The sequence below is a fragment of the Podarcis raffonei genome, chromosome 2 (assembly GCF_027172205.1).
Source record: "Podarcis raffonei isolate rPodRaf1 chromosome 2, rPodRaf1.pri, whole genome shotgun sequence".
NCBI classification, from domain to species: Eukaryota; Metazoa; Chordata; class Lepidosauria; order Squamata; family Lacertidae; genus Podarcis; species Podarcis raffonei.
Window position 1 is genome coordinate 60,851,970 of NC_070603.1, and position 22,140 is coordinate 60,874,109.

Genomic DNA, 22,140 nt, shown 5'->3' on the forward strand with positions numbered 1-22,140 from the left:
ATATTTATGCAAAATGCATTGCTGTAGGTTTTCTGAAAATGAAAATTAAATCATCACACATGTAAGGTGGAAAAATCTCAAGGGCCCACTTTAGCCAAAATACACTCTCTAACAACTTGCCACGCATACTCAACTGTTAAACCTAGCACTAGAATTTGCAAGGGCTGATTTCTGTCATCTTCTCCCACCCCACGTGTATTTTATTGTATCAATGTATATCTGGCAGCAAATACAGCTGATGATCTCTGTTTGTAGTAAAATGGTTTTGGGTCTTTGGGGATCACTGTGAACAAATGTAGCTTAAAGCAGTATTGCATTTATCCATTGAAATATGCCATAGGAGAAGTACAGCATCATTATGGAACTTCAGACAAAGACGTGTTAGCTATCACACTAGTATGAGGTCTATGGCTTGCTGTTTCTGTTTCTGTTCAAACATTGCTGTGAGTTCTATTGGAAAGAACAAGAATTATTCTGCCCGTTTTCTTCTTAAGTTGTAAAACAGGGGTTGTCAGCATTTTGGGGCCATTGGGCACATTGAAACCACAGAATCTGTCAACCATGCACACACAGACTCATTGCAATAAAACTCCCAGACATGCACTTATTGCAACCACTGAAATACGCACTCACACTGCAACTACACATACACTAACTCCCCCTCCCCCAGCAGTGGTGTGGATATTTTCATTTCCCCCAAAAAAACATAATGGGCATAGGATGATCTTCCTGGAGAGTGCAGGTGTGAAAGGGGGAATTACCTTATTTTTCCATCTATAAGATGCCCCCTATTTTGGGGGACTCAGATTTAAGAAAATGGGGGCAGATATAACGTATAAGACGCCCCCTAATTTTTGACATTATTTTTAAGGAAAAGAACCTAGTCTTATACATGGAAAAATATGGTAATCCAGCAGCAAGGCCACTCCACTTCCCTGTGGAGGGTGTTGCAGGCAGGTCACATGCTCTCATCGTGTACAGCGGGGGCATGGCAGTACCATAGGGGAGTTCCAGCCGTGTCACGCCCCCAGCCAAACAATCTGGTTGGCCGGAGGGGCGTGGTTTACTGTATTTAAGCAGCCGCATGGCCGGGGGATCTCCCTCTTGTTCCTCCTTCCCCGGATCTGCTTAATGCTTCGGTTGCTAAAACCTGGTTCATGGGAGGGGAGGCCACAACCTGCCCCTCCTCTTTAAGAGTATTCCGTTAAAGGGATCCGGGGGGCCTTGATGACCCAGGGGAGCTCTCAGTTGATGTACATCAACAGGGCTCCCCCTACTGGTGGTTGACCCTTACTGGACTACCTACATGGCAGGCAGGAGTGAGATATAGTTGGTTCAATTCCAGTGTCTAAGCCAATACCACTCACGTGCTGTAACCAATAAAGTTGTGGCCTTCATCAGCCCATTAACCTAAAATACTGGTGTCCATGTGTTTTATTATTCAACAAATGGGGGAGGGCTCGGGGCCTTGACACACAATTCTCCTCCATGCACACTGCTACAGCAATTGGACTTGAAAAAGGGAAACATCAGTGGCAGACTTTGGGCTCTCAAATTTCAGCAGCACCCTATGCAACACTAAAATTTTTCTCTCTCGCTCCCTTCTACAAAGTTCTTGTGGCACCTCCTGCAGTGAGGTGCTCAGTGCCAGTACACCATCCTAAAACTACCTCTGGAACCATTATAATATTTTTCTCAAGTCTAATTACAGAGGGGAGGAGTGAAGGGGGGAATTCAAATGGGGGGGGGAGAGAGTTCATCCTTCCCTCACTGAAATTTCTCCTTCTTTGATGCAATTAGTCTTGAAATAAGACCGTTGGCTCATGTTTCTATCCTTCCCACAAAAGTTTTGTTTTTATCCTGACCTTTTCTATCTTTTTTTCTTGTTTTCTCCCCCCCCCCCCCGAGAATGTCTTTGTCTTCCTCTTAAAATGCCTTGAGTAGCTTTGTTATTTTTAACATTCAAATATCCTTCCTCTTGTGAGTGGTGATGTCCACTTTAGGGTAGTTGCGTGTGGTTCTGTTGTAGCCACACTTGTCAGAACCATGCAGGCAAGCAAAATATCACAAAGTATCTCCTGAACAAAGCCTCAAGCAGATAGCTGGCTGTGTCAGTGAATTTTCTAAATCTGAAGGACAGAATATCATAGGGAGTATGCAATCACCAGGGTCTTCTGAAGTTCAGAAAGAGCCCAGGAGATAATGTCATTGGTACAAAACGTTGTCAGAAGATAATGGTCTCCTGCTGCTAGATTAAAGCCTGGGAAGACTGAGCCCTCTTAGCAAAACTACACACAAGCAGAACCAAGCTACTGATGGTATTTTCAAAGTAGGAGGCATTTATCTTGTAACAACATCCTATTCCATTCACTCTGCTCTTTTGTTGTGGCAGAACAGAAAAGAACTGTGTCATTGTTCAGAATATGCCTTGCTGTTTTCTGATTGGTTCATCTTGCTTTCCAACCTTGCCATGATTCTTGGGCTGCTGTCCTAAGCATGCTTAAATGGATGCTTAAACCCCAATTTAAAGCAGTAAGGCTGCATCCTTAAACACATGTACTAAGGAGTAAGCCTGACTGAACACAATAGGACTGACTTCTGAGTATACCTATATGGGATTGCACTGTTATTACTGTCTCCCAAGCATTTTAATACTCTACCTTTCTATTTGCAAACACAAATTTATTTCATGTGAGGAACTCAATTTCTCTGAATATGATAAAACAAAAGGCATCTCTAAAACATATATCCTCTGCTCAGCTGAATTTTATTATCAAGAATGTGTAAATACAAACAACCAAATACCACTGCTTGAAAAGGAATATCACTGGTGGTACTTTAGTTATTTACAGACTAAATAGCCAGGGCATAGTTGAGTTTGGCAAGGGGTGTTTTTTATATCCAATATCTCCACCTTACACCAAATATTTCAGCTCAGTGCTGATCTGTGCTCTAATAAATCAGCCATGCTCAAGAGTAGATTATTGTTATGCTTTATATACCGGCTTAACTTTCAGGAACATTCAGTACTAAATCTACAGTATGCTGCGTTGAAACACTGGATCACTGATGCGCTCTCTTCCAGTGTCACCAGTCTGTAAAAATAAAAGGTTGTGACCTTTTAAACTTTGCACAAAAAGGAATACCCCATGACTCACCTCAATGGAACCACCATACCTATTTATGTATTTCATAAGATTTATACTCTGCTTGTATTCCTTTCTTTTTTAAAAAAATAAAACAGTAAAAATCCATAAAAACAACTCTGTAAATCATTCAAAACAATTTATAGGATCAGAAATTGACTTCAGTCTTTTTTTAAAAAAATCAAACCAGAGCAATAATTAACAGCACAACCCTATGCATATTAGCTTGAGGTAAGCCACACTGAACGCCCTTGGAACTTATTTCTGAGTAAACATAGGGCTGAGTTGTAATAATCTAAGCCTGAAATCCTATGCATACTTGCCTAGGAATAAGTTTCATTTAACTCCTTAGGACTACTTCTGAATGGATATGCATAGGATTGTGTTGCTAGACTCAATTTGGATTATCTTCCAAGTAAGGCAGTATTTTTTATTACCACAAACTGGGTTACACTTTGAAGATATGGATAGTAGAAAGTACAGTGTTTCTGCTCATGAAGGAGTCCTAATGCTGTTATGTTAGGCTCAGACCAAGTCTTCCTCTACTTTTGTTCTAATCGTCATCCTGACTTATTCACTGCCCCCAATCTTCAGTTTTTATATTAGGCTTGTTGTGTTAGGTCAAGATGATTGGCTAGCATGTGTTTTGTTTTGGTTTTTGCCTAATAGTATAACCTGTTAGTGGCTTTTATTAAAAGGGCTTTTTTGCCACATATGTTAGTCATGCATATGCTCAGCATGAACTTGTTGTGAGGGAAGATTAAGTGGAGGGGTGTTGAATGGAATGTTGGATGAAGTGAGAGTGAGTGACAGGCATATTTGGGTCGGTTAAGAAATTATACTTTGTGGGTGTGACTGTGAGAAAGCCAGAAAAGGACTGGAGAAAAGGAGAAGAGAGATATGTAACAGTGTATTTTGTTTCAATTTATTTATTTTATTCTATTTTAGGTTTTGTTGTTAAGGGTAAATGCATTCCATCAGTATAATGAAAGATCAGGGGTCAATAGGTTCTACAATTTTTTTAGTTTAAAAATGTCTCAACAAATAGATTTGAAACTTGCCAGTACAAGAAATGAAGATTTGAGGACTCTCCGTGACAAATTTGGGGTAGAAAATATAAGAAATGGCTTATTCTGAATGAGTTAAAGGGTATTATGTGTTTTTCTTCTACAGAATTTGCCAGGGTTGTTCTCCATAAAGATTTCTTCCTGTGCACTGTGTGCTTTGGAAAATGGGCTGCTGATTTAGGTCAAAAGGAATGTCTAGTATTTGCTTTCACCTATGAGTTCTGTAATATTAATTGTTATTAAAAATGCTTTTTCCTGGCCAATGTTAGTCAATGGACCTATTATTCCATTGTTGCTAGGCAGCAGTTTTTGGCCAATCTTAGCCTCTGAAGTACAAGATTCTCATAGAATAGGCTTCACTCTTGAAGAGCTTAGAGGTCAGGTCAGCCAAGAGGTGAGATGTTAGGTGTGAAAGGACAGGTAGAAGAATTCACAAGAGATGAGTAAAAATAGTTTGTGAGGCATGGAGGAAGGGGAAATGTCTTCACAAAAAAAGGAAAAGATTTAGGTGGTAACACTGTGCTGTATCTGCTGAATTTCTTTGTTCTCCATTCCAACTTTTGAAGACCAGCCTTACCAGTACTGGCCACCACCCACCCACCCTGCAAATTCAAGCCTTCTCCTGCACCTTCAATAACTATAGAATGTGCAGAAATTGGCTAGAGTGGTTGTAGGGCATGGACACCAACATTGTACTAATTGCACTTGTAACGCGAAAGTAGTGGTGAAGATCAAACTAACTACAGAACTATAGAATACCATACCATATCAATGTTGCCTAAATTACACACCTGCAGCTTAGCTTTTGTAATTTCCTGACATTTTGGAGCTTGTGTAAGGATGGAAAGCCCTTAACACAACATATTAAAGCAAAATACTTTTTCTTTATTGAACAAACACTCAAAACTGGAGTTCTGCCATACCATGAAAAGGGAGAAGGAATCCCAGTGAAGTACAGTGATACCCTATTGGCCAGGCACATGGGTACTCTTTGGGAAATAAGCTCTTTAGGAAACAACTGCCACCTCAAAGGTCCTAACTATTTGGCAATGTGTAATTTCTCTCTCTCTTCCTCCCCCCCCCCTCCACAATTGTTTTACCTCAAATGAAAGGCCCTTGTTTTGTTTTTGTTTCAATTACAGTGCAAGTTGGAGTTTCATGCGTGCACATCTGGCAAAAACATTGCAGCTCGCTGTGAAGGGCCTTGCCCATGCCTTCCGGGACAGGAAAGTCTAAAGCACAAGGCTGAGAAAACTGGTGAGTTGATCTGTTGACTTTGATATAAAATGTCTTTCTAATTACTTTTGCTGTTGGTATGCTGTCCAGTCCAATCCATATTTACTCCAAAGAGAGATCCACTAAGTTCAGTGAGACTTACCGTACTTTCAAGCATATCGCTGTTCTATGTGGTGGCAATAGAATTGCAAGTCCTGGGGCTCTTTTGTTATGACTTGTGAAGAACGTGGAAAAGGCCTCTAGCCCAAGCATTCTGGAATCCTAGATGAGTGATTTTCAAATACTGAATGGGTCACTGGAGCCTTGCAGTTGAATTGAAATGCTACTGCAAGTTCATGTGATGGGTAGTGCATCAGAAGAAGGTGGCAGGAATGTGTGTAACAGCTTTGTCAGTGTGGGAACCAAGGGCTGGGCTGCGGAGAGAAGAAATGCAACTTCCTATTGGTAGAACCCTCTGCAGAAATTTTCTGACTTTTTTAGACCATCTGTCTTTGACGTGTTTTGGGACACGCTATACAGCGAAATCCTATACATGTCTAGAAGAAAGTCCTGTTAAGTTCAATGTGGAGCTTACTCTCACGTAAGTTCTGTAGTATAAGATTGCAGTCTGAAAGTGGGTTGCAGCACTATCACCATGCAAATAAATGTTTGAAAATTAGGAAGTGGGTCACCAAATGCATGTTTCAGCTAAAGGCAGCCCCTGAGTCTACTAAGAGTTAGGACTACTGTTCTGCATGAGTTCTAAGAACATTTCTTGTTTCTCAAACATTCAGTGTGTCTCAAACTATGCGGAACGCCATCAACAGGTGTGTTAAAAAATACTAACTGGGCAATCAGCAGAGTGGCAAGCCCAGAGACCATTGCAGCATTCCCAGCTAATGGAATAGAAGAAAACAGAGTGTATATGTCTATCCTAAGCCTTCACTTATTGCCACCTCCACCAATGGCCTCTGATTTTCCTCTCTCACGTCACTAATGAGCCCAATGAGGACACATGCCAGCCCTGTTTAGGTTTCCAAATCATTAACACGATGAGGGTTTGTGAGGATGAGCACACTGGCGAATAACCCATCATTGCCCCTTTGCCCTACATTAGTTCAAAGAATAACTTCTGGGTAGGGAGATTTTTCTACTCATGTAGGTTCCTTGTGTGATTCAGAACCCTGATTTTCCAAGATTCTAAATTGTTCACTGAAAATTGTAGAAAAAACAACCTATATCTAAAAGGATATCTTTATTGTATTGTTATTTTTTATTGTTTTTTAGACCCAAGGAAGATGATATTGTGCTGCAGCTATTGTTCTAAATAACAGCATTTAATTTGGCTGCTCCTCTTAAAGAATGCATCATTATTTCCCCTGTTCACCACATTTTATCAAATTTTGAGAAAGCATTTTCCATGGTATGGTCACCCAATATTACACATGTGTTTAGTAATCCCTGATGTGGCTGGGATGGTTTTGGAAAAAAAACCTCACTGATAAATTGCCACATTTTTATTTTCTTTTTTTCTTCTCTTAAACAAATACACATGCACACCCATTGCCTCACATTATCTGCTCTCTCTATGCCCTTTCACATGCCCTTATCAGAGGCTGTATCATATTAATAAATCTCCAGTGACATTTTAAGCTCACAATTTCATTCACATAACAGAATAAATTCTAATAACCGTTAGGTTGATAAATGCAATTTGACAGGATGTACGTATTCAGCAGGGCAAGCTTTTGTTTTGCTTGAATCTCTGATTAGTTAATTCTGCTGTGCAGAGCACATTGTGATGTGTTCACTCTCTTTCTGGAAACACAACTTCTCAAGTGATTGAGACAATGATTATTTTGGAGTTGGTTCTCTTAATGACCATCCTGTATGTTACTCTCACAATTAGTGCATGTGTGTAACTGATCTACCCATTTTTCCAATCACTGTACTGCTCTCTTATGTGGCATGTGGCCAATGCAGGTGTCAAAATCCACACCCATGACGTTTTGGGCTTTAACTGATTGTCCCAAGGACTCAAAAGTGGCATGGACTGCAAGGCCAGCTCCTGTAGTAAATTGCAGTGGTAGAAATGAGGGCCTTCTTTCCACCCCCCACTACAACCAATGTGTTCTGTTGATTCACCGATGCCTGTAAATAATTAAAGTTATGGCCTAGTGATATTCCAGGACTGGGGCCTGCTTCTTTCTTGCCAATCACAATACAAGGGTGTTGCTTATCTCAGCCATCTCACAAAGGTGTCAGGTTTTCTTCTTCTGGCAACCAAGGTAGGCAGCAGTGACCAGAAGCAGATTGGCTAGTGGGATGGAGCTATAGCAATAGCCTCCCAGCAGCACTGTTGTGGCTGCCTACCAGAATGGAGATGGTGAAACAGTGAGTGGCACCAATCCAATAGTCCTACCACTATGCTCACACAGCCCCAACCTCAGTTCTGCCTCGCTCTCCCTCCTTCTAGTAAGCAACAGCAATGCCACTGCTGTGAGGCTTTTTCTCCTGCTACACCCACCTCTTGCAATGGAGGTGCCCACACAGATCAATATTGCTGCCTTTGCTGGCTAGGGAAAGCAGATGGCTGCTTCTTTTGAATAACTAAGAACTGTGGCAGTAAGAACTGTAACGAGCATCCTTATCTTTGAGAAGGGCCAGAAGGGCTCAGTGATGGAGTATCTGCTTTGCGTGCAGAGTGTCCCAGATTAAATCTATGGCATCCATAGATAAAGCTGAGAAACACAACTGCCTGAAACACTGTAGAACCATTGCCAGTCAGTGAAGACAATATTGAGCTAGATGGACCAATGGTCTGCTCATGGAGGATACATTTCTCTGGCCAAAACGGCTGGGATCAAAAAAAAACTTGATGTGGCTTATTGCTGGTGGTTGTGCAATTCCTGCATCTCTAACATTGCCTTTGAGAACTAGCCTCTGCCCACTTGCAGTATCTCCCACTTCACACCCACCCACCCGCTTATGCACAGAATATTTTATAATGTCTCTCCCTATAAAGCTAGCAATTTGGTGTCCTGCCTGCAGTTCTGTTATGTAATTAGCATGGTCCAGTTTGTGCTGAGGTAATGTAAATAGAAAGTCTCTCAGAGATTAATTTATTTTCTCAATAAGAGTGTCAGGTACAAAATTCCTTTAACTGAAATTTGCTGACAGGTGATGCAGTATTTCCATCACTTATGAGAAGCTGAATTTGTGAAATCTATTCAGACATGACCATATTGCTAAGCAGAAATAAAAGAAGGCAGTGCTGAAACCGGTGCTTCAATAGAGGGATCTTAGTGGGAAACTACTGAACAGAATTACAGTGCCAGGGTTCTGAGCAAAATGGAAGCATGCCTCACCAAACTGCTGCATAAGCTTTCTTAATCCATTTATATGAGTTAAATATATGTAATTTTAAACTTCTAATTTTCAGGCTTCCACCTTGTTCCGCATATGTGCACTTAGTTGAACACAATTATGATTCTAAGTTAAAGGTATAAAGAAACATTTAATCTCCGGGGTGCTATTAGATTAGTCTTAAAAAAAACAAAACCAAAAAAATGCTATGTGAATGAAAAACAGAGAGAGCAGTATCGGTGTGGCTTACCTGAGGGGGGGATCTCAGATGATATTATTGGAAAATGTTTGCAATTTAAGCAACCACCATCTTACAGATCTTTCCCTTCTACTCAAAATTCTGTTGTGCAATTTTATCCCGCCCATGTGGCTTCTTAATTCATGTGTTTTTCTAGGGGCAAGAGATCCCACTATAGGAAAGCAGCTAACACAACTCCCACCAAGGTGAATGGGGCCTGACAGGTGTGCTTTGAAATAAAACATTGCTTTTAGTAACTTAGAGCATCTCCATGGAGCCTCAGATCAGAGAATCAGAGCTTCAAACTTAGGGGTGCAAAACAGCCTGATGGCCACCTTCCAATGGCCACAGGCCAGCGGGGCAGCAACAAAGGCAAAAGTGGGCATAGGAAGGAATGTGAATCTTACAGTAGGCTAGTTTCTATCCACACTCACATACCCTTCTCTGTCCTCCAATCAGGCAAGCACATTCCACTTTCACCTTGATGGGAGGTCAGTGGCTCTGGTGGGAAGTGGCAGCTGGATTTGGCATCCTTATTTAGAATCTGAACGGATCCACCATTGCAGCTTGTGGTATGGCACCTTGGCCATACCAAGTCTGGTGCTGTTGGTGCTGCAGAGCTGACAAGGACACCATGAACCTGACATGGAACACCTGCGGTCCACAAATGCTTCCTGTTGCATGTCAAGGGGTGACAGGAATGGAGAAACAGGACCTTGGACAGTACCATTGCAGGCCCTTACTGCTAACTAACATTTGATGTGTGGCGCAGGAAATTTGGTGTAGCTCATTCATTTAGTCTGCAGCTTTCCTGGGAGTAAGGAAACCAGTATGCCCTGCATGAGACAAGATTATATAGCACTGGCCTGATTTAGCTGCAGAGACCCATACAATGAATGATTTGATTGGAGCTAAATTTGTAAAAATTATGCTGCACATCTTTCGTGGGTCTCTTTCAGGATCTATTTTGCAAGCCCCATTGAGTTGACTGGAAGTGTATTAGCTGCAGTGCCTGATTGATTACAGTTCTGGTCTGAAGAAGGGTAAACTGGACTAATAATTTCTTTAATAATAGCTCCCTGTTAACATCAGCTCCCAGTATCACTAAGGCATTCACATCATAATAATCATTTCATTTGAATTATAAGATGGTAAGAAGGAAAATTAAAGGACGATTTGTCACTGTAATGATATATGCTCTCTGCATTGTCTGGTATTCTGCAGTAAAATCTTTGAAGAGACAAGCAAATTGTATTCTTTGGTCCCTGTGTTTTGAAAATTGGATTTTGCTCAGTTCTCCAAGAAGCAAAACCCTCATAGTGATGCTGTATTACAAATGGCATATTTTTTAAAGTGAAAGCAAATGTTTAATCCACATTCTCTGCCTGCCTGCCTGCTTGTGGCACACAAACTTTGAAGTTCATCAAAACATGGGGTCTGTGCTTCATTATTAACAACAGCACCAGGCCTTACAGTCTGTTTTGGTGACCATTTCCAACTCAGCTGTTGAAAGATAAAGTTTTATTTGTAATCAGCTCTTGTTAGCTGCCCTTTCAGACAGTATGCCCCCTGCTTCCTGCAACAAATTCAGTACAGGAAATATTTCAGCAAGGCAAGGGAATGAATACTGAAGTTTAAAACAAGAGTCTGTGGTCATTTAATAGTGTTGGAGAGGTTCTAGTCCAAGCCTATGTGCTAAGAGAGAGTTAATCACAGAGCAGTACTTGCCTCCCTATCTACCCACAAATCAGCACCACAGTGTGTTGCAGAGAGAGAAAATGGAATGGGGCAGGGTATCTCATGAATGACAGTAAATATTATGGAGATGGTCCAAAGTTCCTTGGTTGCTCTGATTTGGTATTCATTCATTTATTAAACTTTTTAAATTGCCCTTCAATCAAATGGATCCCAGGGCAATTAGCAAGATGATAATGAGACACCAGCTGAAAAAAAAGTTAAACAAATTATTGAAACAACACTGCAAGATATAGCAGCAAACATAAAATGGAGCTTAAAATGCACAACCTTCACAACACTGGACATTCTAGCCAGTTTTCATCAAAAGCCAGATGAACAGATGTGTCTTGATGCATTGTCAGAAGCCCAGGAAGAAGGAATTCCACAGCCAGAGTGCCACTACTGAGAAGGCCCTGTTCTGTGCAACCACATAAGGGACAATCCCTGCTGGTGAGAAGAGAAATGCCCCTTCTGCTGATCTCAGAGCCAGATAGGGGAAGGTGTTGCATCAGATCCCAAACTAATGTGAACTTCTTAAATTGAGCCCAGTAGCATTTAGCCAGCCAATGCAGATGTATCAAAATAAATGTAACATGATTCCATACAGATGTGCTAGTCAGCATCCTTACAGAAGAATTATGCACTACCTGAAGTTTTTGGAATGTCCTCAACCCCACATAGAGCACATTGCAGTAATTTGGATATTAGAGTGTTGAGTAAAGACTCCTCGGCTTTCCAGACCCAGGGCCCACCTTATCATATTTGTGTCTCTAAGTCTTCTGCCATTATGGAAAAATTAGAGTTCTAGAGAGTTCTTCATGTGCCACTGGAGGGAAGCAGATGAGCATTACTGAATAAGTCTCTTACTGGCAGTGTTGCAGCTTCTGTTGAACTACTGTAATAGCAATTAAGCAACAGAATAACTTAATTTGCCATTGGTATGTTTGTTTTGTAAGGCTATAAAATTGGCACAATTGTAATTGGCACAAGTACAAAGCTACAGTTGTAGTTTTGCTGTTTTCATTTTCTTTTGTTTCTCACAACCTTTTATCAGAAGGGGAACAGAATGTGTATGACAATAAATTTCACAAGCATCTATTGTTACCACAACTTCAGTTTCAGGCACTAGGCAAAACTTTTTTTTTTAAGCTCTCTCAAGCTCTTAAATAAGTGACATTTCAGTTCCATAAAGTTAGCGTATAATACAAGAAGGGGCAATACTGTAAATTAAGCGATGACCCTTAAAGAAGAAACCGCTGGCGATCCCAAAGGAATATACCTTGTCAAGTGCTGAATTTTAAAATGGCAATCGGTGTACTCGGCAATCTGTTTTTATGCCCTTCTGTAACCTCTGTCTCCAGACTAACCTATAACAGTACTTCCTATGTCTTTCTAACTTTGCGTTTTTTAGCGTGTCTAGGTGGTATTATACTATACTTTTTAAAAATACCAGTTTCTGTGTGTATTTCATTTGTACATGGATATATGCAATAATTCAGCAACAGCAGTCTTTACGACATAACATTTATGTGACTACACCAACAGCAGTAAGTGGCAATGGGGCAGTTTGCTCCATTGCACCTGAAGGCACCAGTTATGGGGGTGCAGGACAGGCCATGTGATACATACAGCTCTGTCTTCTGACAAGAGTGTGCATCCAGGGGGTTCAGGTACAACATTCAGAGGGCAGTGCTTGCCACCTAGCATCTACTGTCTGAGATGGTTCCTTACTCTGCCTAAAGGTGGGCCCAGTCCAGCCCCTTCCTGCTTTAATTCATATCAGGAAAATGGGGGAAAAGAAGCATTTGGGCCATACAGGTCTATGGCATACCGATCTTCCAACTTCCTGTCTGAAAGTCCAGTCATTGTAGAAGAATTCAGATACAGGTTATATTGACGTCTTCCCCTCTAAATGTTACACACCAAAGTGCACATCCTGTTCACGGTGGAGTGACTATCCTATTGTTTGTGCTCAACTACCTGTCTTCTCCTTTATTGAGTTGCAAGTCAGCTACATTTTATGAGCTAATCAATGACAGTTAACTCATTTCCATTCAATTTCAATGGAATTTCTTTAATCAGCATTATTTACCTAACATCCATCAGAATATAGTAAGTGGTTGTGCTGTATTTCAGAACCAAGAGAGAAAAAATTTCCCAGACATGAAATCGAAATGTCATGAGCCTGAATACTGCAGGATGACATACACCTTTAGGACCTCTGCTCAGAAAACTTTGACAGGCCCTAGAACAACAGCTTTATCTTTCTTTTTTAAAGAAGGTATTATAGAAAGGAGAAAGAGGAGCCTTCAAGAATCTATACATTCAAGTAACCTACACCAACTCAAGCTAAATTATTGGGCTAATTCCCCTTTCAATACCATTATTGTGGTGAAGAACTGTAAAGCAAATTTCTGAACAGCCAGTTTAAATCAAAAAGAGCTTTAATAATCAGCATGTTTTGAACATATGACTCAGTAACATAAGTGTTATGGCAGCCACCTGTCTTCCACCTCGAAATGCCACAAAACCTCTTAACTGAAAGTTCCCACCCAACTTACTTCATGAGTTTGGGAGATTCTGCCCCAAAGCCTTCCTAAAAGCTCCTATTAATGATGCATTTGAGTCATATCTTCAAAGGACACCCTACAGAATTAAACAACGGCCATTCTATTATACTGCTTTGGCATATGTGGGCTGTTCATGGCTTTCCAACTTTCTCTTTGTCTCATTTTTTTACTTTTTTGACTCATATTTCAACATACGGTAATTGTTAGAGACTATTCAGAGACCTAAGAATGAAGCTTAAGGTCCTCAAAATTCTTATAGCTTCAGTGGGGTACGTTTTATAAAAAATGGTTCCCAATTCCAGCACATTATTAATTCTCTTCATGCAGCTGTAACTTTGTCTGTGTCTGATGCGGCACTCACCGATATTATACCAAATTGTTGGCAGATCATAATGTTAAATTGAAAACAAATGCTTTAAATGCTCTTTCTCTAAGTATGTGCCATTGTAGGTGTTTTATTCTGGAACGCTGGCTGCCTAATAAGCTTTATTGCATTTCGAAGCATAAACCTGGAATTGATCCTGCTCTTTGTAATGCTGTTTTTCCCAGAGGGTATATTAATACTTTACAAAAAGAAAATAAATTAAAATAGGTTTGTTTACTTTCAACAGCCCATCAAAGGAGCTGTTTCACTTGGTATGAACAGGATTGTCTTTTACACGAAGATGAAAAAGAGAGCCAAAGTGTACTTTTCAGGGGCTATTTTGCATATTGAACTGTCTCAAAGGTATTCACAGTAAGTTATAAAACACTTATGTAAGACTAGACTAGGGGTGGACAAACCTGTCAGTCTGGGTTTTTCTCCATTCTCTCTCTCTCCCCCCGCTCCCCCCAGTATTTGGGGTAAAAGCCTGTGTACTGCAATTTTGCCTGGTGTATGTGTATTTTGTGGGCACTTTTCATTAATACAGTGGTACCTCGGGTTACAGATGCTTCAGGTTACAGACTCCGCTAACCCAGAAATAGTACCTCAGGTTAAGAACTTTGCTTCAGGATGAGAACAGAAATCGCGTGGCAGTGGCATGGCAGCAGCAGGAGGCCCCATTAGCTAAAGTGGTACCTCAGGTTAAGAACAGTTTCAGGTTAAGAACGGACCTCCAGAACGAATTAACTTCTTAACCCGAGGTACCACTCTATACATTTTCAGTATGCATTGTTTGGGTGGGGGACTAGAAAACATGAAATTCAGAGCAATGTGAATTCAGGGACCAATGAAATAATAATAATAATAATAATAATAATAATAATAATAATAATAATAATAATGCTCTAGGGGCTCTCCAGACCCCTCTGAACCAATTTCAGGGGGAGTAAGGCCACTCAGGGGGAGGAGAGGGGAGAAGTCTTGCTGCACTGGTGGAAATCTGTAAGCAGGTTTTAGATAGCAGGACTAGTTTCTTGATTCCTGCCCATAACATTTAGATTGGGCTCAGAGTATTATTGAAGATTAATTTCATAGTACAAGCTTTCATAATTAAAACAAATTTGACTATTAGTATCACTTTACATGTTGCATGTTGCATAAAATGTTTGGAATGTGGCAAATCTGCTCTAGGAAATACATTATCATACTATAGGTGCACACTGCTCAAAGAGCATTGACTGGCTCTGACTCCATGTTGAGTGTACGCTCAGTGGCAAATCTGGGTTCTCCTTTGCTTCTGTGAAAAATGGCCCCTGCCATACCTCCCAGAATTGCTTCACAATTGCTTTCTTCAAGGGTACGTTGTAGAAGGTTTTACAAGCAAAAAGTGGGAATGCAAAAACGTAGTGTTGTATTAAGTTATGTGTTCCTAGAGATACACTTGCAAAGAGGCAGGATTGATTGTGTCTCCCTTCCAAAGGAACACTAGGCATTTACTTGACTTATTGGTAAAAGATTGGAGATTGTGTGTTCAAATCCTTCAGATGATCCAGTTTCCTGTAGACTCCCCTGAACTGTGATTCTGAAAAGGAAAAGGAGAAGGAAAAACACTGCCGGCTTAAACTGCAGGTGACAGTCTTCTCAATGACTCTGCTGATCAATGGAAGTAGTAGCAAGGAGTATTAAGCCTTTTTCTGTTTCAATTGAGCCTTATTTGAGCAACAAGGTCTTCCTGATCCTTGGTTATTCTTAAGTGATGACTCCTCTTTGATTCTGTCTCCTGATATTTCCTACAGTTCTGATATGTCTCCTGATTTGTCTGCTGGCTCTGACTTGCTCTTCAGTTCTAACTCTTGGCTGTGCCCATGGCTCTTGGCAGACTGTATATGAAAGACAGTATATATCACATACCTGAGAACAGTGATGTTGCTGCTAGGATGTTATCAAATATTTTGGAAGAATGTGCATGCGTCCTGATAAACAACAACATGGAGGTTATATATAAGGACAGCTGAGATTCCCAGTTGTCACAGTTCCTAGAATGTCCTTGGGAAGGTGTCATGGCCTTATGCCCTGGCCAGCGATTATTGTAATCAAACCAATATGATGGTAGAGACCTGAGCAGAAAGACTATTTAGAACAGATTTTATTAAAGCAAAGCATAACACTGTGATATGATAAATTTTAAAATCGTAAGTTTCGTAACTTTAAAAATAATTTATGCTGCATATACACTTTTTATGGCTCAGCATCTGTTCACATTACAACTGCTTCAACTCACAAAATTGGAGATAACAAATTCTGTACAGCTTAGGAGTTGACTGATCAGTGAGTTACTCCTATGGTGTCTCATAATGATGATATTTTGATGCCAGCTCATCTCAACACTGGAAGATTTGAATATTAAAATAAAAGAATGCCACGATTTGGGGGCACGATTCAACTTCATGAAGATGGAAGCAATTTTGATCCTCCAGCAAACAAAATGCCTTGTTAGGCCTCAGGATTTGACCTCCCCCCAAGAAATTTCTCAAATAATGAGATTGTAATTTACTTAAGCAAAGTTGATAATCATGAAACTTCTCAAAGGTATAACAAAGACAAGATTATCAATTGACTCTTGTTATCTTGTTGCCATTCATGGTTTTGTTAACAGTACACATACTGAGTAAGAAATATCATGGTAGCTGGCATGGAGGAGGACTATAAATTATGTCAACCCACAGTACCACACGAAACAAATGAAGACAAGTGAAACTCAATGATTCCAAGGGTCCATACAAACCTTTACATTTGTCAATAAGTCTGAAGTTATTATTTCAAGTAGTTTTAGATTTGGATTAGTTTGAACAAGACGTCCAAACCATGCTGTTTTCTAGGAGAGGATCACTAACAAAACAATCCTATTGTCAGGAGTCAATCTGACATAGACTCTGAGACTATCTCATCCAAGGAAGAAGCTTGTGACTCCATAGAAAGCCCCAGCTCAGTTCACCTTGTGTTATGGATACCTTGTGTGGGACCTGAGATAAGCCCCTACACCATGTCATGGGTCCACACAGGACCACAGGTGCTAAGATGAAAGTGGGTCTCAGTTCTGGTCCTTATGTAGCCAAAATGATACCATCTGTAGAGGAGAGATCAGCATGCTTGAATGAAGTACAAAGGACCCTCCTATGACCAGGGGCCGAGGAAGGGGGGCGGTGGGGGCGGACCGTCCCAGGTGCCTTCGCTGAGAGGGGTGACATTTGGCAGTCATGGGGGAGCAGCGCACCAAATGTCTGCCATCGGCGACTCACTCCACCCCCGTGGGTGGCTCACTCTGCCCCTGGCTGCAGGGCGCCCGCGCCTTTCCATGCACCCGAGCCGCTATCCCGTGCCTGGGAGGGCCCCCTCCATGCCCTGCCCCCCTCGGGAGCACGCCCACCCTGGGCAGCGCGGGCATATGCTCCGTCGCTGCATATGACCAGAAACAAATCCTAAGGAGGCGAACAACAATGCTGCAAAACAGTCCAGTGAGGACTGTGCATGCTCTGTGGGCACAGAATGTCAATTGAGTATTGCCAGTTTTTTGGGGGGGCAGTAAACCATGGGGGAGGGGGTGGAATGAAGTGGCTGGCGCCCTTGACAGAGCTGAAAGGAAGTATCCTCACACTGCAATTTTTTGTGACAGCTCCCAGTTGCACTTCCAGATTCCAGTGTGCTAGATAACAAGAGTGTGCACACTAAGTGAATAAAACTTAGTTCATATTATATTAGTGATGTTAACTCATGGATATAGTCACAGAACCAATTTAAGAATAGAAAAGGAGCATACTGGAGCTGACATGCCAGTTGCTTGTTTCCAGGGGAGTAAAGTGGCCCCTTTGTTGTGGAGATTAATACGTACTATTCTAAGACATTGTTTGCATCTATTATTTCTGTTGGCTGGTTTTTGATCCCTAAAGTACTGGGATAAAAAATGCACTCTTCTTTGCTTGCGAGCACTTCCAAGCGCAACTGACAACAACATCCCAGTGAGTCGCTTATTTCAATTCTGGTATTTTAACTTAACTGAAGGAGTACCACAGCTAATGGAAATATTCCCCAAGCCTTGGATTATTGTACACGCCAACTTAGCAGCCTCAGGCTCTGAAAATATGGTTTGAATAAAAAATAATATTTTAGGAGTTTTAATACAGGCAATGATTAGATGTGCCTTGCCCCAGCAAGCATCTTCATAATTTTCAAGTCAATTTATTTTCCCTGATAGAAGGCTTTGAGTACTGTGTGAGACAGTTCTTCTAGCAATAGAAAAGAGCACAGAAAGATGGAAAACAATATGGACTCTGAAGCTGTGTCTGTAATGTTGCATGGATTATGCATGGAGCTTTGCCCTAGTGGGATATTATTGTAGAGATTTAAAACAATCCTTCATGCCCTTCAAAGAAAACTACTTTAATTCAGATTCTTTGCTCAGTGAGGTTCTCTGATGTTAAACCCAAAAGGAACATGTTTATCAACTGTTTTGGTGGGTGCAGAGGCAGGCCGGGGCCGGGAGGATGGTAGGGAAATGGCTGTTCCATTTTTCACTGAAAAGCAGTCCCATGTGTGAGAGCTTTTAAACCTTTATTTTGAATCTCTGAACACAATGCTAGAAGTAATGACAGAAAATAGTGCTTTTGGTGACTTATGCAAGTGTGCCTACCCTATGGAATACTAATACATGCAGCATATAAGATATAATTAGCAGGGCTGCCTGGTTAATTAGTTTTAAAATGTATACAGTATATATACATTTTTTAGTTTTGAAAAATGTATATATTGCTAATGTATTCCCCCCTCCCTTTAGTGTTAATGAATCTATGTTGGGGGAATTGCAAGTTGCTTTGGGTTGCCCTGAGCAAGATAAAGCGACTAACAAATTTAATTAATAATAACACATATATAAAACATTTTAGCAGTGATGAGCGAGTATAAAACCACAGTTAAATCTGAGAAAGATATAAAAGCAAACATCTTGTTGGGAGCTCTACAAACCTTTACATCAAACTTGCCCTTTCAGAAGAAAAGAGGGTAGCCATCCCTACTCCCCCAAGTGGTGAAATAAAATATGATAGCCAGTTTTCAAACAGCTTGTCAATCTCTCCTATGCATACACAAGTTCGTTCTCTGCTTGAGAGATAACAGAACTAGATATGGTGCAGTCTGTCATATTCTGAGAAATTGCTGTTCGTCAGGCCCTCACACCTGAGGTGCTATCTCTGTTGTACTATCTAAGAGAAATATTTTTAGCTAACGATTCATCTCTGACTCTGGACTTCAGCTGCAGTAATGTGAGCAGAGGTGCCTGCTATACAAGGAGACCTGGTGTAACTAGTCTGAGAATCAGAGAGATTGCCAGATCATCACATTCAATCATTATGGCAGAATTGCTAAAGGATAAGACTAGGGAAGCAGACTTCACTTTTCTTCAGCTAGTTCTTCACTCAGTACCATAGTACCGTTTACCTGACATAATGTTTTCTCTCTGCAGAAAACTAAAATAACCATGAAAATAACAGAATGCAAATGAACACGAATTTTAAAGGAGGGATCTGTGATCTAGAGACTAGAGTGCTTCGTGATCTCTCCTCCAAATCCATGTGGATATTGTGCTTCTCCGGTGAAATGGTTTTCCCAAAGAAGAAAAACATTTGAAACAGAATCAGTCCATAGAGAACAATTATATTCCCATGAGCAATGCCATGTGTTCTTGACAGCATAGCTGCAGTGGGTACTTCTCCCTCTGAAAGAATCCCATGTGGCACCAACTCACCTGGGAGATGATGCTATGGAGCAATTGAACTTATAGCCTTGGAAAATAGCTGTTGTTGATTCTCAGAAAACAGTGTTGCGGGTTTAAAGTTGTAGAGCAGGGCTGATGATTGTTACAATTGTGCACATACATCAGGTTATCCCTTTAAAAGTGTTTCTTCGTGAATAGCCTCCAAAAGATAGTTTCAAAAAGAAATATATAATCTATCAGCTCAGTGTACTTGGGGCAGATGTGTCGTGTTTAGCAATTTACATTGAGCACAGCATATTCTTAGACTAATTGTGTGTGTGTGTGTGTGTGTGTGTGTGTGTGTGTGTGTAAGAGAGAGAGAGAGAGAGAGAGAGAGAGAGAGAGAGGTCTCTAGGCTCTTCAGAATTGTGGGATAATTGCCATTTGTTTTTCTCCTTCACCTTTTTGGTCTTTTGAAAACAACTAGCATTCCGCAAGGGGATTTCAGTGATGAAAGGTGAAGTGAAGACTCCACTGGCAATTGGATATTTTGGCTTAGTAGAGTCATTGCTGCTTGAAAGAGAAATTGGCTTCCCTAGAGAACATGTGGGCAATAAAGAAATAAAGTCACAGATGAGTTTGTATAAGAGCACATAAAAACTCACCCCTTTTGTCATAGTCATCTATGTGGGGAAACAGAGAACTAAATGGCTCACTAGTAGCATGACCGTTATATTTGTTTAAGTCATTTTACAAATCCACACCTCTTTTAGAAGTGTTTATTTCCCTGAGGAGACAAGCAAAGGGTTCTGTCTTACAAGTCAAGTATGCCAGCCTGTAACAGGATTAAATGGCGCTTTGCTGTTGGACTGAAGTATGAAAAATGCCCTTAGCATTAGGTCAGGATGTGAGGAAGTACTCTGGAGAAATCAAGCTGACCTGGGGGCTACAATTTTAAGCCTTGCCAGAAGATGTCTGTTTGGGCTTTCAGAACTGCTTAAGGAAGTTAGAGATCTAAAAATTCCCTTGGTGATTAGGTTAAATATGCCTTTGATAGTCCAACTGTTAATGTGTTAGTTTGTAGTAGCAAAATAATACTAGGTAGTTAACAATTCACAAAGATGTGACCTTGTCTTAATTATCCACTGGGTTGTCTGTTGGTGCCTACGGCTTTAAATGCTCCAAGGCATTTGTTGGATGCATGCTTCCCTGATCTACCGTGGGTCCCTTTTGCCCACCCCCATGGTCAGCAAGAACGTGTGAATGGGAAAGAGGATAGGCAAGAGCACTTGAACAGATCTGTTCCGGAAAATCTCAATGTTGAACTAACCCAGGGAAGCGTTTCCGATTCCCATCTTGCTCCTTGATCAGAACAAGAAGTGGTTGTACATATTACCGTATTTTTCCGTGTATAAGATGAGCTTTTTTGACCCAAAAATGAGGTTCAAAATTTAGGGTCGTCTTATACACGGGTAGTGCTGAGGGGGGACAGGTGAATGATTTTTTGGCATGAGCCCAAGATTGTAAGTGGCGATTGGCCACTGGATTGTTGGGGGGGGATGCCAAAAATCACTCACCCACTAGAACGCAGCACACAACCGCTCACGTCGCTTACAATTGCCGCTTCCAATCTCGGGCTCACACTTAAAATCTCAGACTTGCACTTTGTTCCAGCAGGTGAGCAATTTTCAGCATTTGCCACCTGATTGTTGGGGGGGTGCCAAAAATTGCTCACCCACCGGAACGCAGCACACAACTGCTCGTGTCACAGCTACCCGATCGCTGCCATTAGCTTTCCCAATTCCGCTGCGGCAGCCAATAGACAGCTGCCCTGCTGCCCTTGTCGCAGCAAGCCAGAGCATGATTGGCAGCCGCTGGCGGCGATCAGGCAGCTGATAGGTGCTTTCTGCGACACGAGCTCCAAGTGACTGTGGAGGCCAATTCTGGATCCACACATCCTTACACAGTGGGGACATTCGTTTCCCGGTGGGTGTTGATCATGGTGTGGATTTGCCAAGTGTGTCTTCCTCCTAGCACGTTTCTTCCTTGCGTCCTGAGTTCGAGTGTTGGTGTTTATACTACATTTTTTAAAAATTTGCCTTGAGACAGACTTTAAACCTCTTTTGTTGACCACCAGCATTAGGCTTTCCATTTTTAAGTTCGGAATAGAGCAGTTGCTTTCGAAGACGATAATCAGGCATGACCAGTCCAACAAAGCTGATGTTGAAGAATCGTTGCTTCAACACTGGTGATCTTTGCTTCTTCCAGTACAGTACACTGGTATTAGTTTGCCTGTCTTCCCAAGTGCTGTGTAAAATTGTTCGGAGACACGGTTGATGGAATCTTTCGAGGAGTTGGAGATAGCATTTATAATGCAATGTTGAACACATTTTATTGTCTGCATGCAACATGCCACCCTCCTCCTCCTGGCCACTTCAGGCTCAGAAATTGTGTTGTGTCATGCCTGCACCCTACTGCACTCCACTTCCATGCTCCATCTCCCAGTGTTTTTGGTTTTGCAGTCACGCACTGTGTTTTTTATGTACAATATATACATGGTCTTTTGTATATAATAAATCAGGCTTTTAAAAAAAGGAAGGAAGGAGAGAGGGGGGGGGACTGGACATACAGGAGCAGCTGATGAGTAAGTTGTTGCTTGATAAAAAAGAAAACAGCAGTCCACTGTGAGCA

The 22,140-nt window shown here is 41.2% G+C and overlaps 1 protein-coding gene across 3 annotated transcripts in view; it reads left to right on the plus strand.

Moving 5' to 3' along the window:
* Positions 1-22,140, plus strand: part of SPOCK1 (SPARC (osteonectin), cwcv and kazal like domains proteoglycan 1) — a 396,815-nt gene that overhangs the window by 320,450 nt on the left and 54,225 nt on the right. For all 3 annotated transcript variants that reach the window (XM_053376868.1, XM_053376869.1, XM_053376870.1), the window contains exon 6: positions 5,356-5,470. In XM_053376868.1, coding sequence (XP_053232843.1) covers positions 5,356-5,470 — 115 coding nt within the window. The remainder of the gene's footprint in view (positions 1-5,355; positions 5,471-22,140) is intronic.